The 17,910-nt window shown below is 35.3% G+C and overlaps 1 protein-coding gene across 12 annotated transcripts in view; it reads left to right on the forward strand.

Moving 5' to 3' along the window:
- SEC31A (SEC31 homolog A, COPII coat complex component) overlaps positions 1-17,910 on the forward strand; it is a 73,635-nt gene continuing 55,725 nt past the window's right edge. For 11 of the 12 annotated variants that reach the window (XM_040625187.1, XM_040625188.1, XM_040625190.1 and 8 more), the window contains exons 1-7: positions 1-133; positions 10,716-10,798; positions 11,688-11,811; positions 13,229-13,427; positions 14,662-14,757; positions 15,893-16,033; positions 17,583-17,725. In XM_040625187.1, coding sequence (XP_040481121.1) covers positions 10,720-10,798; positions 11,688-11,811; positions 13,229-13,427; positions 14,662-14,757; positions 15,893-16,033; positions 17,583-17,725 — 782 coding nt within the window. In that variant the 5' untranslated portion in view covers positions 1-133; positions 10,716-10,719. The remainder of the gene's footprint in view (positions 134-10,715; positions 10,799-11,687; positions 11,812-13,228; positions 13,428-14,661; positions 14,758-15,892; positions 16,034-17,582; positions 17,726-17,910) is intronic. The other variant, XM_008693288.2, reaches the window with a different exon arrangement.

Genomic DNA, 17,910 nt, shown 5'->3' on the forward strand with positions numbered 1-17,910 from the left:
GGGGCTGCGGCTGCCACGTTGGAGCGGAACGTGGAGGTGGCCCTGGGGCGGGAGGAGGGGCGGCGGCGAATGCTGGGAGAGTCCGACGGGCGTCGCGCTAACACAGGAACCGGTCGCTGAGGGTCCCCGCCAGGTGTGTCCGCCTCTTCCCCCTCTGTCTTCCTCGCCGGCCCTCGGGTCTTGAGGTAGAGCACAGGCGAAAGCTGGGACCGCGGCATCTGTCTCCGCTGGTTCCCGTCAGCCTGCGGCCCGGTCTGTGGTGGCGGCGCGCCCCTGCTCTTCCTTTCGGGCCCGTCGGGACAACGCCTGGCGTCACGGCTGCTTCGGGGATCGCGCAGATCCACATCCGCCAACGTCTCCACTGCCGAGCAGGAGCTCCCCTGAGGCTTGCGACTGGGTGTCGTGCCAGTGCCGGTAACTGGGGTCTGAGGTTAGAAGACCCTCACACCCTTGGGCACAAAGAGGTGCGGGCCCCAAGGGCGAGCAAAGGAAGCAAACCTCGGGATCACTTTGGTTGACTTTAGTTTGGTGATGATTTTTTGTTTGTATTTGAACCTTTGCCAGGTTTAAAGGTTCATAGGTTTTTAACTGAAGGCTAGTGTCATTGAACCGGGATTGGATTATTTCAACGCCAATCTCAGCCTATACCTTGAAAGAAATCTCATTAAGTGTTGTATGTTTTTGCTAATAAGTTATTCTAGTGAGAGATTAAATTACAGGGTACGTGTAAAACGAATCAAAATAGTACGTGGGCTTATGGGCATTATGAACTTTTCTGTGAGTGCAAGCGACTAATTTTATGTAGGTCTTTATGAAGTTGCAGTGATGGTCTGTGATAAATCCTTTCTCCAAAACTGTCTTTTCTAACTATAGAATACTGAAATTTGACTGTCTTTGTCACCGCTTGTAACTGTATTCAATCGATAATTAGAGCCTCGCTCTTCTATACTACCGTCCTGTGTTTTCTGTACATACATGGGGTTGGCTAAAGTTTACTTACCGTTTTTTAGTGGTTCTTCTGTGCTCTTTGTTTCTTACTGTCTCTTAAACAGCTCTGGGAAAGGATAGTAAGCTCGAAGAACTTTTGGATAACTCAAGTCGTTTTTGTAGTTGTGAATTAATGTTACACACATCCAAAGTTATTTGGGAAATGTGAGATTGGAATGGATTTAGAATTATACTTCTTAATTTTATATAAGCAGGTTCTTTTTGAAACTAATAACTTTAGAACAAAAAGAAATTTGTAACTGTAAAGAGCAGTGATTCTTATGATTTTTTGGAATTCCACTCCCTTTTTAGGATCTGATGAAAGCATTGGATCACCTTCCTAGAAAAATACACACACACATACACACACAGAATTTTCTATATAATTTCATGAGGTTTACAGATCCCAAGTTTAAAATTCTTGTCGGGTGATATTATTAAATTTTTACAGTGTTTTTAGAAATGTTGTCATTCTTAGATAGGTTAATTTCAGCTCAAAAAGTTTTATTAGATTCTAGATAAGTATGACAGCATTTAGTTCAATGCATAGTTAGTTCTTTGATTTGGTTTTGGTTGAATGAGATGAGCCTAGAACATTGATAACACTAAATAAATCCTGTAGAACAAATGTACCCATCCATAATAAGATATTTGCCCACACAAGATGGATTTTTACCAAACGCAGTGCCAGCTAGAGATTGTTTGAGAGTAAGAGTTTCCAATTCTATTAACTTCCACTTTTTACTTTCTGAGGTATGAGTCATCTCTATATGTAGCAGTGTAAGTTTGGTATTTTTTAGACGGTAGTACTGTTAGGTTTAAGTACTGCTTTACAGAATTACCAATTAGAAAATGAGCAGAAAGAAAAAAGCTTCCACTTAATTGCATGCATTTAACTACATGCATGTTGTGGGGAGAAACTTGGATGAAAAAATGAGTTCTGGTCTGGAACATAAATTTTCTTCAGTAGATGTATTCTTTTTTTTTAAAGATTTATTTATTAGAGAGCAAAAAAGAGAGGAAAGAGAGAGCAATGGGGGAGGGGCAGAGAAAGCGGGAGAGAGAGAATCCCAAGCAGACTCCCCACTCAGCATGGAGCCTTATGTGGGGCTCGATCTCAAGACATCAAGACCAGAGCCAAAACCAAGAGTCGGATGCTCAACCAACTGAGCCACCCACATACCCCTTCAGTAGATGTGTTCTTGAAGATTCATTGGGATAAACATTTTAGATTGTGGCTTTTGCAATAGCTGACATTTACAAGCATGTATTTACTATGTGCCAGGCACTGTTCTAAGCTCTCTGTGTAATGCTTCATTTAATTGTCACAACCCTTCTTTTCTTTTTTTTTTAAGATTTTATTTATTTATTTGAGAAAGAGTGAGAGCTAGAGAGAGAGAGAGTGATAGAGCATGAGCACACACAGAGGGAGAGGGAGAAGTAGTGAGGAGGGAGCCTGACACGGGGCTTGATCCCAGGACCCTGGGATCATGACCTGAGCCCAAGGCAGACGCTCAACCGTGCGAGCCACTAAGGCGCCCCTCACAACAGCCCTTCTTATCCATATTTTTATTATACTTATTTTATCAAGTGGGTAGCCAAGACACACATAGGTAAAGTTACATGCCTTTTAGAGCATGTGAGAGCTAGGACAAGGTAGAGTTGGAATTTAAACTGAGGGTATGGCTCCAGACACCATATCCTAAATTGTTGTGCCATAGATATTTTCTTGTAGATGACATATGTGAACAAGCCATTGTCCCCACAATTTTCTTTTTGCATTGTCAGAATGATTTTATTCTGTGTAAAATAGTCTTGAATGAAATAAGTCTGCATAGTGTGAATTCAAATCACATGTGACATTGAAAAAAAATTACACAAAGCTTTTAAAGCATGTCTCACTTGGGAAGTACACATGGTTTAATCTAAGCATTCTTCAGATTTTCAAGAAAATTAGTTACAACTAAATGATCATTTCTAAGAGAAGGAAATACGCTGGCGGTATTTCCATGGTATTCTTAGTGTTTTGAGAATGATTGCAGCGGATGAGATTATAGTACTCTTTAATTAGATTCAGACCACAAAAGGTAGTTCTAGGCCATTGTTGTAGTGATTTTTTTTAAAAAAAAAACAGTTGGTATTAAAACCTTGTGTTCAGTACAAGTTAATAAGTGCAACTGCATCTAGTGGAACATTGCTAGGGACAAGAAATAGACTTTTATAAATGTTTTGAATTCCCACTTAACCCTTTTTATGTACTTGTGAATTTATCTCTTTCTCTTTCAGTAAATGTTACATATTAACTAAGTGTTCATGAATTAGGTAACCCTTGTTGTCCTTTGCTCTTAGATTACTGAGTTATGTTCACTTGGGTTTTTTAAATACATGTAGCTGTTTTGTTTTCACTTTTAGAAATTATTATTATTATTTTTTAAGATTGTATTTATTTGACAGAGAGCGAGAAGCGAGAGAGGGAACACAAGCAGGGGGAGTGGGAGAGGGAGAAGCAGGCTTCTCACTGAGCAGGGAACCTGATGCAGGGCTCAGTCCCAGAAAGCTGGGATCATGACCTGAGCGGAAGGCAGACGCTTAACGGCTGAGCCACCCAGGTGCCCCTAGAAATTATTCTAAAGCATCTTCTAAAACCTCTTTCCTCTAACGATATTTTCCCCTATTTTTTAAGTAAGAAAAGTTAAAGTTATTAAAGTTATTTTTTCCTTTAAACACTTAAGAATTTAAAAATTAAATGTTTTACCTAAAAGTAATCTTTCTAGCTTATCAGTCTTTTTGTATTTCCTTAAATATAAACATTCAAAATCAAACAAGCAAAACTTTTTATGTACCTCACCCAGTACTAAGCAATTTGGATTCCAAAAAGGGTAAAAGTTGTAATATTTGATTGAAAAAACACATTATTTGTCTAGTTAGTGAGACAAGATGACATATAAAATATTTGGTATAAAAGGCAATGGAAAAATATGTAGCAGTATGTACTAATAGAATGTTATAAAGTTTTGTTAAGATAGAATAAGACACTTTATTATAAAACGCTTGAAGTGGTACAGTTAAGAGATTATTTAGATTATTGTCGATTGAATCATTAGGGTACTTTTCACGAAGGAGCTGGGACTTGAACTTACTATTAAAAACGATTGGCTGAGAGGAAGAGAGCATTTCATTTATAGAAAATAGGCCTCTTTTTCACTTAGAAAATTGAGATTTTTTTCCCCTTTTTTTTCAGAATAGTCTTTGGAAACTAGATATATAGTTTTCTTGATTAATCTCATGATTGTAATAATTTTAAAAAGTTAGCATATTAAAACCCATACTAACCTATGTGCTGGGACTGTGTTTGGCCCTATATAAACTACATTATCTCATTTAAATTTCACAACAACCATGAGGTCGTCACTCTTATCCTCTTTTTACAGATGGGGCTCAGGGAGGTTAAACAGTATGTTCAAGGTATCGTTAAGTAGCAGAGCCAATATTCAGATCGAGCACTGACTCCAGAGGCCCTACTGCTTTTAACCACACGATTCAGCCTCCTTAATCCACTTTTGCCTAACCTAGCACAGTTTCTAAAATACGTTTCTTCCTCTCTCTCTCTCTTTTTAAGATTTTATTTATTTATTAGAGAGAGAGAGCATGAGCAGAGAGGAGGGGCAGAGGGAGAGGGAGAAGCAGACTCCCTGTGGGCAAGACTCCATTCTGGGATCACGACTTGAGCCGAAGGCAGATGCTTAACCATCTGAACCACCCAGGCGCCCTCATTTCTTCTCTTAATGTCCTCATGCATCCTGGTTGCTTTGTCATTATTTCTTCTAAATGTTAGTATGTTTTCTATGATTAAAATTGAATACCTGAATTTGTTGGGGTAACAAGTAAGAGCTTGGACTCTGGAAGTAGACTTCTGAGTTCAAATCTTGGCTCTACCCTTTGCTAGCACTTACAAATTATTTAATCTTTCTGGGGCTTCATTTTTATTTTCTGTAAAATGCTCTTCAAGTATAAACAATTTGAACATGTAAGGCATAGGGCATATTGTGTAGGGCGCTCTTAAGGAAACTGCTGGAGCATGAACTTCAACTCTAGAGATGAGTAAGAAAGCTGGCAAAAGTACTTTTGGAGATCATTAAATATATTTAACTATAGAGCTGAGACTAAAATGAAAGTGGGAATAAGGAAGAAAGAATAAAATGTATATGTCAAATATCTGATAATGTAGGAATTGGTTCTAAAACTAAAAAATTAAGAGAAGTAGGAAGTAGGAAAAAAATTGGAGGTAAAATAAGTTAATGGATCCCCTCATCTGTAATAGCTGGGAGTCAAAGGACATCCTTTAAAGCTGACAAATCAGTTGGTAGAAGTATAAACATATTCAACAGTACAAAGGTAAACACTGAGAAAGATAATACTATTGATTATAACTGTGTAGTACAAGAAGGGCAGTAAGATTATGTAAACTAATTTCATTAGTGCTTATAGTAATTACTGTGTAAAGAAATAGAGGATTAATGGTACAAATAAAATTATTTTAAATTATAAAGATAGAACTAGAAATAGATATTAGAACAAAAATAGAAGTCATCCTGATTATCAGAAAATTTATAAATACACAAATAGGGACAACAGGGAAAGTTTTTCTTATAAAACCAAACAAAATAGCAAAATAATATAGAAGTAAGAGCAACCATATTTGTCAAATCAGGAGAAAATTTTATATCAGTAGATTTTATATGGCCTTATTAAAATCTATTAAAAATTTTTCAAATCAGATGACCAGGCAAAATCTGATTTTATTTATTTATTTATTTATTTATTTATTTATTTATTTTGCTGTATTTAAGGCAGCCAGTGAACACAACATGGTTCAAAAGTTGAAAAGGGCAAAAATAGATACATAGAGACACATTAAAAAGTAAGCTAGGGTAATGGTCTTAATATGAGACAAAGTAGAATTCAGGACCAAAGGCTTACTTAAGATGAAGAAGAATACTTTACAAAGTTAAAATGTGTATTTGACAGTGAACATTTAACATTATGAAGATGTGTCAACCAAGTGACTGTGTATTAAATAAAAAGTAACTTTCATAAAGCAACTTTCAGGAGGTACCAGGAAAAATAGGCATAAATGCATTAGTAGTAAGTGACTTTTGATTCAGTAATCTTGATCCAGGGCAGATTAAATGGAAAAAGGTAGGACTGTAGATGACCTAAGCAGTTTAGTCGATAGGGTAGTTTTGATTAATATATATTGAACTTGACCCTGAAAACAGTGTACCCTTTCCTTTTAGATCTCATTTACAAAAACTTCTCTATAGCCCACAAAGAAAACTTCAATACATTTTAGAAAGGAGAAGTAGTATAGAAAAATCACAGTGCACTTGCATATTAAGTTCAAACAACTCTTGGGTCAGTGGAGAATACAAATGAAAATTGTAGAATATATAGATGACCATAGTGATGAGAACACTAGAAATATATGGAATCTAGCTAAAGCAGTGCTCAGAGGATAGTCAAAACTTTAAATACTTATGTCGATAAAGAATAAATAATAAAAATGAGTGGGTTAAGCAATTAACTCAAAAGGTTAGAAAAAGTTCCAAGTAAACGAAAAGAAGGTAGAAGGAAGGAATTAATAAAAATAAAAGAAATGAATGAATTAGAAAACAAAGCAGAACTAATAAATTGGCTGTTTGAAAATAGACAAATCACTAGTTAAGCTAATCAATTATTAAAGAGAAGGGTAAGGGGAAACAAAACAAATATATGTAATAGATAAAGAATAGCATAAATAGCAAAAGTTTAAAGAGTCATGAGTGTTGTTCAAGTCTTAAAAAATGAGAAAATCTGTAAAAAAAATTGAAGGATTATCATAGGAAAACATAATATACAAAAAATGACCTTGAATAAAGAAAATTCAAGTAGATCAATTTCTATAGAAAAATAGAGAAAATTAGCAGAGGAGCAACTCCTCCCCAAAAAGCATCTGGCCCGGATGCTTCATGAGAGAATTCTGCTAAATCTTTGAAGAACCAATAATTTCAGTACTGCTGTTGAAGCTGTTTCAAAGCGTAGAAAAAGATGGAAAACGTCTACATTTTGGGGGCACTTGGGTGGCTCAGATGGTTAAGCGTCTGCCTTCGGCCCAGTCATGATCTCAGGGTCCTGGGATCAAGCCCCATGTTGGGCTCCCTGCTCAATGGGGAGTCTGCTTCTCCCTCTGCCTCTCCCCTCCGCTCTATCAAATGAATAAATAAAATCTAAAAAAAAAAAAAGAAAACTTCTACAAGCGAGTATAAAATGGATATAAAACCTAACAAAGATTGCATAAAAGAAGAAACGTATAGATGCAATCTTACTTACAACTCCAGACACAAAACTCTGTTAAACAAATGGAATCTAGCAGCACCTTAGTAGAATAATACATCATGAGAAGTTTATTCAGGGTAGAAAAAGATGGTCCATATTAGGAAATCTATTAGTATAATCTGTTTTATTGATAGACCTAAGAAGAAGAATCTGTGGCCATTCTGATTACCTGATGAAAATTCAATACCCAGTCTTTATAAATAGCACTCAAAAAACAGTAATCGATGACTATTTCCTTACGTTATATACATTTATATATGTGCATGTGTGTGTTTCAAAACCTAAAGTCATGTCCCATGGTGATATAGTAGGCTTTCCCACTAAAAAAAGGAACAAGACAAGAAATTTCACTGTTACCACTACTGTTTAATATGGTAGTACAAATACGGTTAGCCTTTGTATAACAATACCAGGAAGACAGTCTATGTAATGGGTATGGGGTGGGAGTGAGCCACATTTACAAACAAACCAAAAGATAAAATACTTAGGAATAAACCCAATATGTCAAAAAATTTAAAGTAATACTGAAAGATAAAAAAGGCTTAAAAGACAGCATGTTCTCATTGGAAAGGCTCAACATTGTATCAGTTTCTCAATGTAGTAATTTGATGCAGATTCAATAAAAATATTAACATTCTCTTTTCTGGAATTAGACAAAAACTATTCTAAAGTTTATGTAATAAACAGTGATAGCAAGGAAAATAGTGTGGGAGAGAAGCAACGGCTAGGGGTTATGGGAATCATACTCCTCTGAAGCCTAAGTATTTAAAACAGTAGAGTACTTGGGGCGCCTGGCTGGCTCAATCGTAGAGCATGCCGCTCCTGATCTCAGGGTTGTGCTCGCTTCGGCAGTACATATACTAAAATTGGAATGATCCCAGGATCGTGAGTTCAGGCCTCACATTTGGTATAGAGAATGCTTAAGTAAATAAATAAACTTAAAAAAAAAAAGTGTAATGTCTAGCATGTAAATAAATGGACATAAGGAATGGAAATCCAGAAATAAACCTAAATATATATAGGCATGTAGATCCTAAACTACATCCTAATACCTATAGGAATATAAACATAAATAGTAAACCCAGAAATAAACCTAAATATAGGAACTTAGAACATGATAAAAGTGGTATCTTAAAATTGTAGGAAAAAACTTTTTAGTAAATGGTTTCATTGTAATAAGAAAAAACTATGGGGGCGCCTGGGTGGCACAGCGGTTAAGCGTCTGCCTTCGGCTCAGGGCGTGATCCCGGTGGTCCGGGATCGAGTCCCACATCAGGCTCCTCTGCTGTGAGCCTGCTTCTTCCTCTCCCACTCCCCCTGCTTGTGTTCCCTCTCTCGCTGGCTGTCTCTAGCTCTGTCAAATAAATAAATAAAATCTTTAAAAAAAAAAAGAAAGAAAAGAAAAAACTATGAACGTACATTGTATACCAGTATGTATTCCAGGTCCTGAGTCAAAATTCAAATGAATAGAAAAAGCCACAAATGAATTTGCTTAGAAGAAAAATATGGGTGAATTTCTTCATAACCTTGTCATGCAGACAAGGCCTTTCTACCTAATCAAAATTCAGGAACCATTTTTTTAAAAGTGATAAATTTAGCTATTAAAGCATGGTACATCCATACAGTGGAATAGTTTTCAGTGCTAAAAAGAAATGAGCTATCAAGTCACAAAAAGACAGGGAGGAATTTTAAATACCTGTTGTTAAGTGAAAGAAGCCAATCTGAAAAGGTTATGTACTGTATAATTATAACTAAATAACATTCTGGAAAAGGCAAAACTATGGAGAGAGCAAAGAGATCAGTGGTTGCCAGGAGGGAGGAGGAGGGAGGGATGGAGGAGAAGAGGGATAAAGTGGTGGAGCACAGAATTTTTAGGGCAGAAAAACTTCTGAATGATTCTTTAACTGTGGATGGGTGGATTTGGGTGGGTGGGTATGTGTCATTATTCGTTTGTCAAAACCCATAGAAAACCCAAAGAGTGAACCCTAAAGTAAGCCATGGACTTTGCTTGTTAATGATGTGTCAGCATAGGTTGGACTGCAACAAATAGACCTGCGGTGCAGGACAGTTTATGGTGGGAGAGGCTGGGGGAGAGGCGAGTGGAGTGGGGGAAGGTATGTGAGAATTCTATAGTTTTCACTCAATTGTTCTATGAACCTGAAACTGCTCTGATAAATAAAATCTATTTTTTAAAAAATCAAAATCTTGTGAAAGGTAAAAAAAAAAATGCAAAAACCCATAACTAAAAAAAAGTAAAGTCTGACAACCCAATAAAAAAAATAGGCAAGTAAAATAGAAAAAGTGACAGAGAAGGAAATATGGATGCCCCATAACCATATAAAAAAAGATGCTCAACATTATTATGGGATGAGAGATGCAAATTGTAACTACTCAGCGTAAACATTTTTCACCTGTCATTGGCAAAAACCTAAAAGTGTTTCCCTGGTAAGGCTGTAGGGGTGTGAAAAGGTACAGTTATCGTGGAGGGCAACTTGGCAATAACCATCAGAATTAAAATTGAATTTGTTTTTAACCCAGCAGTTTTACTTCTGGAAATTTATAGCTCTCCTGACCTATGAATGAAATAACATGTACATATGGCTATTTATTGGAGCATTGTTTTTAAAAATAGCCAAAGATTAAAAACAACTCAGGTGTTCTGGTACATCTTACAGTGGAATACTGTGCCATGTGACTGTATTATGTACAGTAACAAAGTTTTTTTTTTTTTTTTTTTAAGGTACAGCACAGTACTTGCTGAATTTTTCTATCGAAGTAACTTTAACGGAGAATATATGAACTAGTGGTATGAGGAATTGTAGCTTGGAGTGACCAGCTTCTTAAAATTTCTGCTAAATTTATCTTTAAAATCTGTAGGCTTACTATGTTCTTCTCTGTAATTTACCTTTAAAATTAATTTTTAAAACTGCTCTTAATCACTTAGTAATCCTGCTCCAGGAAGATGTACCTTATTTATTGTGTGCTTTCTCTTACTCTGATACACTGTCCCACATCCTCACCTGAGAAGTATATTGTGTAGGAAGGTTAATCCCTCAGGTACGACCCTGTATTGTTTTTTGGTTTTAATTTTTTTTTTCAGACTGATTTTTCAGTGGAAGGACAATAATTTGTAAACAATTAGAAAAGCCCTATATTTGTCTCAAAATAATTTAACAAGTTTTTCTTCTTTCTATTATTGAATGTTCCCAGCAAACAATACCTAAAGCAGTTTGATTTATTGGCATTTGGACATTCTAATGAAGTAGTGGTTGGTTCAGTGTATTTCTGTGTAAAAAATGTTTATGTTCTATGTTACGTGTTCAGTATATTTCTATGTAAAATATTCTCTTTAGCAGGATGAAGTTAAAGGAAGTAGACCGTACGGCCATGCAGGCCTGGAGCCCTGCCCAGAATCATCCCATTTATCTAGCTACAGGTAAGTTCAACAGAGAGAAGATAGTATTAGTCACCTAATTTCTTCTTTTCCACATTTGGCTTATTCATACCTGTCCTTTAAAACTCATTTCAAGCTTCATCTCTTCTGGAAAGCCTCTCCTTCCCTAATTAGATAACTCCATCCTCCCTTTCAGTTGAATTTAATGACCTTCTTCTGTGTTCCCTTTAGCACCTTGTTCATCATAGCATTAATCATGATAGGCTCGCCTGGATGGCTCAGTCAGTCAAGTGCCTGTCTTTGGCTCAGGTCATGGGGATTGAGCCCCATATGGGGCTCCCTGCTCGGAGGGGGTCTGCTTCTCTCTCTCTCTCTCTCTGCCCCTCTCCCCACTCATGCACACACTCTCTCTCTCTTTCTCTCTCCCTCTCTCAAATAAATAAAATCTTTTTTAAAAATCATACATTTGTAGTGTCTTCCTCAATTCATAAGAATTATGTTTCATCTTTATTCCTCCAGTATTAAGCACAATAGATAACATGTTAAAAAAAAGTTAATAAATATCAGTTTGAATGAAGAACAATTTTGATTCTAGCATTTTTATATAAAAAGAGGGTTACATCATTTGTGACTATAAGCAGGTATAGTAAATTAAGAGACTGTTTTTACGGAGAGCTTTTTAAATATCTACAGGTTTAAAAAGTTATCTGCACTATCCACTCCTACAAACGTCATCTCTGAGCCTTGTGTCAGAATCTTATTGTTATAGTAATTTAAGCGTCTGTTCAATGGCATGTATCCTGAGATGTTAGTCACTAATGCAGCATTCGTGAGTGAAATCATTGGAAAACATGCGTTTAATTTGTTCTGTGTGGTTTTCTCTGAGTCTTTTATTTTTGCATTGTAGTTACCATAAATGTATTTTCCGTAGGAACATCTGCTCAACAATTGGATGCAACGTTTAGTACCAGTGCTTCCCTTGAGATATTTGAATTAGACCTTTCTGATCCATCCTTGGATATGAAGTCCTGTGCCACTTTCTCCTCTTCTCACAGGTATGAGATTGATGAATCTTAAATTCACATTATTTATGGTTGTGGTTATTATGTTGTGGTTGATGCCTAGTTTGTCTATAAATATGTTATTATTAGAAACTGCAAGGAATACCATCAATGACATGAAATATTTTGGGAAAACGTATACGAGTGAATTTCTATGAAAGTAAAAGAAGGGTCTGAATATTCTATTACCTTTTTTATTGCCAACTGACATGTGAAGAATAGGAAGGAGAAGCTCAATTTTCTAGTAGTTTTTTTTTTCTCATGATATAGTAGACATACTGTCTTTTATCTCCTTTTTCTCACCTGTTTACCAAAAAAAGTATAGATACGGCTTAAAAAAGGAGTAGTTGGATGAATATTAAGGTGTTGAAAATAATCTCTGAATGGTAGGTTATTTTTTTCATTGTCCTTATCTATATTTTGAAATGTATTTCACAGAGATTTTTGCTGACATGATTTCTGATACAGTAGGTATTTGGGTCATCTTTCCAAGTACTTAACATCCTGTCATAATGCAGAAAAAGGACATTTTGATTTGAGTAGTAAAATATGCTTTATTGTCTCAGTAGCTTGGCAGATTTTGGTGAAGAGATTGTACTCTAGCTAATAGCACATAGGTCAAATCATGGAGTCTCATGGGACCGCTCATATTTTTCAGAGCTCTCCCACTGTGATGGGAACCTCAAATACCTTTTGTCTATCAGTTTTCCTACTCACCAACGTTTGTGTCATTGTATACCTCCATGCCAGCTCCATATTTTATCTCCTAGCCAAACCATAATCTTTATTCTCCACCAGTGGGTATACTTGTCATAACAGACATAATTTTGATGTCACTTTTCCACTGTTGGAATACATTACTTTTCTTAGAAAATTTTATAAACCTCCTTTAACAGCTCTACTACTTAACAGACCACTTGTCAGTGAGTACTTCTGTAGTCAAATAATATCAAGGAAAGTGGTTGATTAGAGCTCTGTCTTACAGATGAACCAAAAGCAGCTTAGGAAGATTCAGTAACTTGACCAGGGTCTCACGGTTTCTAAATGGTAAAACCATTCTTAAGCCCATATCTTTTGACATAAAAATCAAGTATACTTTTTGACACTATAGTATCTCTTAATAAGGTAATAAAGGTAATAATTACCTCTTAATAAGGTAATATATTACCTTAATAAGGTAATAAAGGGAAAGTTCTTACTCTTCAGGATTATAAAATCAAACATGCATGTATGAATATAAATAAAAACTAAAATGCCATTTCACCAAGTCATGCAAGGTTACCAGGATTAGAGGAGAAGCAATGTTTTTAGATTATTTATGAAAACGTATGGAATTAAATATATAATTTGAAATGCTTTTCTATATCTATTTGACTTAAAAAACCAGTTATTTACTCATTTTCTCTTAAAGGTACCACAAGTTGATTTGGGGGCCTCATAAGATGGATCCCAAAGGGAATGTCTCTGGAGTTCTGATTGCAGGTGGTGAAAATGGAAATATTATTCTTTATGATCCTTCTAAAATTATAGCTGGAGACAAGGAAGTTGTGATTGCCCAAAATGACAAGCATACTGGCCCAGTAAGAGCCTTGGATGTGAATATTTTCCAGGTTAGACTTTTAACGTTTATTCATAATTCTTGAGATACATATTGCTTATTTGAAATAAGCATATGAATCTGCTATGCCTCTGTTTTGGAATTGAAGCTAAAAATGTGGCCCCATGCAGGTTGATGAGTGAGTGTATTTTTTTGAAGAATGGAGAGTTCAGAGTTAGGATCAAGCTAAATGATAATAACTCCATGGAGGGGATCAGGCAATGAAGAATCAGTCAGTCTACTTTTGCCATCATAAACATTACTGAATATCAGTTATATAAATGTATAGGTTAGCAAAGATCTTGAGTTAATAGGATATTAGAGCATAGCAACCAAAACATGAGTATTATCTTAAGAAAGTTTAAAATAGTTATTTTTCTTGTATTATAAATAAATACTTAGGGTATAGAGATACATCAACCTACACTTCATTTCTATAGTTTATGGTGCCTACTCTTTAGATTAAGTAGTTCCTTTGTTAATTAAACAGCTGCTGCTTGTTGGTTAGTGTCTTGTATTATAGGTGGCTACAACAATAGAATTCCTCTGTTTTCATAGTTACATGTCAGTTGATCAGAGAAGAATTTATGAGAGTGAATAATAAAGGATGAAAGCCAATATATGAAACCCATTATCTTCCTGTACTTCCTGTCACAGTTTTAGGGTCTTTTGGACCCTAAAGGTATGCAGTAGAGGTAACCTAGAAATACTGCCACCCAGAACAAAATTGAATGTAAATGAACTAGAAAGACATGAGGATTTAAGACAAGAGATTTTACCAGCCCTGTATTGGTCTGGCTCCAGAAGCTGCCTTTGAGGTATCTGGAGATAGATGCCATTATTTTAGGATTCATTTATTTGTCCGAAAGCAGTGATTGGTTTTGCCTATTTTTGTCTCTGTCTCACAATCAGATCCCCTTCCTGCACAAATGATAATCCCCATATGGTTGTATGATTGTTTAAGAATTTATCCATATAATTATTTTTTTAATCTCTTGTATTAATAATGTCAGTAGACATACTGTCTTTGTAGTGAAATAGAATTTTATAATATGCTTCTCTGAAAAACTATTACAGTTTCAGATTATTATGCATAGCATTTAGGAATTCATGAGTTTTGCTTTTTTAATTAAATAGAAAAGTTATATACCCTAAAACTGATAGAGCTTTCTATCTCTGAACAGTTATTCAGAGTTCTCTTAATTATTCATAAATGCTATTTCATTATTAATTATTTCTTATTGCAGACTAATCTGGTAGCCTCTGGTGCTAATGAATCTGAAATCTACATTTGGGATCTCAACAACTTTGCAACTCCAATGACACCAGGAGCCAAAACACAGGTATTGCATTGATTTTGATGTAATCAAAAGAACCAAAATTGGTTCTTCAACACTTAATTATTTCATTTTTTTTTTACACAAAATATATTTGTTTAAAATCAGTGTTTAGATGTTGCTAATTTTCCTTCAGTATAGCGAAGTATTAGTAAATGTGTTCTTCAAAGTATCAGTGAGTCCTTCAACAGCAAATATTTATTCAGTGCCTACCACCAGACATAGCTTGATATACTAGACATACAGTAATGAATAAAATAGACAAGTCTTTGGTAATTTTTTTAGATACAGTTTTTTATATAGTATAGTATTTTATGTTGTATAGTATTTTGATGATATCTAACCTTAGAATAAAAATCGTAGACTAGAAAGGAAACTTAATTAAAAAAAAAACAAATCAACCCCTTTCCGATGTATTTCTATAAGTTAAGAAAGAATAATCTTCCACTTGCCTCCTTGAAGTTTATGTTATATAGACTATTCAAGTTGAGTAGCCATTATAATGGGTCCCAACATTCTGGCCATTTTAGAAGTAGTATAATAATAGCATATGATCTATCATTTATTTTTATTTATTTATTTTTTAAAGATTTTATTTATTTGAGAGAGAAAAAGAGAGAGAGAGCACATGGGGGCGAGGGGCAGAGGGCAAGGGACAGAGAGAATCCCAAGCAGACTCCCCACTGAGTGTGGAGCCTGACGTGGGGCTCAATCTCAGAACCCTGAGATCATGACCTGAGCTGAAATCAAGAGTCAAACACTTAACCCACAGAGTCACCCAGGCACCCCTGGGCTGTAACTTTTGCTCTGCCTAGTTGTCCATCATACTGATCAGTGTCTACTTTGTAGTTCATTACCTACCTTGTGGCAGTTGGAAATTAAGAAAAAGTGCTTGATTTATAGCAGGAGCTTAATAAATGCCTGGTGAATGAGACAATATTAAACAAGGTAAAATACTTGAATTGGCATATACCTGAGCTTTAAATTGTATTATATTTATTGAGAACTTAAGAATATAAAAAAAATTTGTGGAGTGAATAGATCATATTTTAATTATTCATTTTTTTAAAAGAAGGATTAGATTTTGTACTTAAATTTAATTGTAACTGAGAAATGGTTTTTAGTAGTTTCTTCCTTTTAGCCCCCAGAAGATATCAGCTGCATTGCGTGGAACAGACAAGTTCAGCATATTTTAGCATCAGCCAGTCCCAGTGGCCGGGCCACTGTATGGGATCTTAGAAAAAATGAACCTATCATCAAAGTTAGTGACCATAGTAACAGGGTAAGTATGTGATTGATTTGTCATATACAGGAACATGCTGTGTTTCTGCTGTAGGTATTTCTATATTGTTTGTCAGTGTTGACAACAAATCAGATGTTTGTAAAGTCACAACCTGTCTTTTCATGGACCAATCATGTTGCAATGAGGTTTTTCTTTGGGGAAGATAATAAAATTTCTAATAAACCATGTTGGATATTGTTAACGATGAAGAGAGAGATCATTAATTAAATACCTTATTGCATGATATACTAGTTGTTTTTACTTTACTATATGTTTCAAAGCATTATAGCAACTTTTTATCTTTAGCTTTCTCTAGAATGTACAAATTTTTCCAGCTCGTAATTGTGTGACTGTGAACTTGTAGTTTCCAAACTCCTAGGTTTACCTCTTCTGATTAGGTAGTGCTAAAGTGAGAGCTAATAGTCTCCCTTTTGCCCAGTAGATGTAGCTGTATAACACATTAAATTTTTGACCTTATAAATTCTTTAATACTATGTCATAATGTGCTATAAAATAATATAGACATAATTAAGGGCCTTATTTTGTTAGTTTGTTTTTAATTATATTGTTTAGTTCGACATTTTCAAAAACAAGTTTGCCTGAATCAGAAAATACATATATAATTTAACAATAACCACAAAAAACTATTTAAAAAAATATTTTTTCAGGATATAGTTTTTCAATGAATTAGGAATTTTAAAACAAGTTTCAATTGAATAAAGCATACATTAAGTATTTCCGTTATCTTCTGGAACATTTAGGAGGATCTGAATGTCCAGGTAATTCCTAGTAATACTGTTAATTTATTCCATGTGAAAATTTAAATGGTAGCTGTTGCTGTAGATGTTTTGTCTTGATTTTTTTGACAAAATAGAGGAAAAGTGTGGAATTTTTTTGTTACCTTTTTTTTTTTAATTTGTTTATTTGAGAGAGAAGAGAGCACGCTTCAGGGGGAAGGGCAGAGGGAGAGAGACAGGAGAAGCAGACTCCCCACTGAGTGTGGAGCCTGATGTGGGGGTGATCCCAAGACCCTGAGATCATGACCTGAGCTGAAACCGAATCAGACATTTAACTGAGCCACCCAGGCGCCCCGTTATTATATTCTTTAATCTGTTTTCATTTTTCTGAAAGTATTAGAATTTATTTAAATTTATATAAAATTTTTCCCCTAGTTACAATTTTGACAAGTAAACTCATTTTTGGTATAGAATTATTCTAATCCAGAATGGTGCTGTGTATCAAATAGCTGGATGAACTGAAAACATTTAAACTTTTTACTTTTAAGAGTACTGTTTAAGGCTGTTCAATAAAATTTAATGGTTTTAAAGAGACATCATAGCTTGAAGGCTCCAAATGCAGGCCGTGGAGATAGCTGTCAGGATTCAAAATGTAATAGTTTTAGGTTTTATTTTTTGTTGTTGTTTTTTAATAAACTAAGCCTGAACTGATGTTTTCTACTATTTGTTTCAACAAAGGCATGTTCCTCAAGCTACTTTGGCTCTTCATAAAGTAATAGGATTGATACATTGTGAGCCTTAATTATCTGCAGATGCATTGCTCTGGGTTGGCGTGGCATCCTGATGTTGCGACTCAGATGGTCCTTGCCTCTGAGGATGACAGATTACCGGTGGTCCAGATGTGGGATCTTCGCTTTGCTTCCTCTCCACTCCGCGTCTTGGAAAACCATGCCAGGTATCATGCTGCTCTTCTAAGGAACTTGATTTGTTTATTTTCAAAAACACATTTAATTTATTATTTTGAATTATCAGATAATTATTTTTAAGTTAAGGAATCTCTTTTGTCTCTATCTTGTAAAAGTTAGTGTAAATGGTTTTTATTTGAAGCAATAGTCATCTGATTTTCTGTTCCCAAAAAGG

Source organism: Ursus maritimus, unplaced genomic scaffold (assembly GCF_017311325.1).
Source record: "Ursus maritimus isolate PB19 unplaced genomic scaffold, ASM1731132v1 scaffold_8, whole genome shotgun sequence".
Taxonomy (NCBI): domain Eukaryota; kingdom Metazoa; phylum Chordata; class Mammalia; order Carnivora; family Ursidae; genus Ursus; species Ursus maritimus.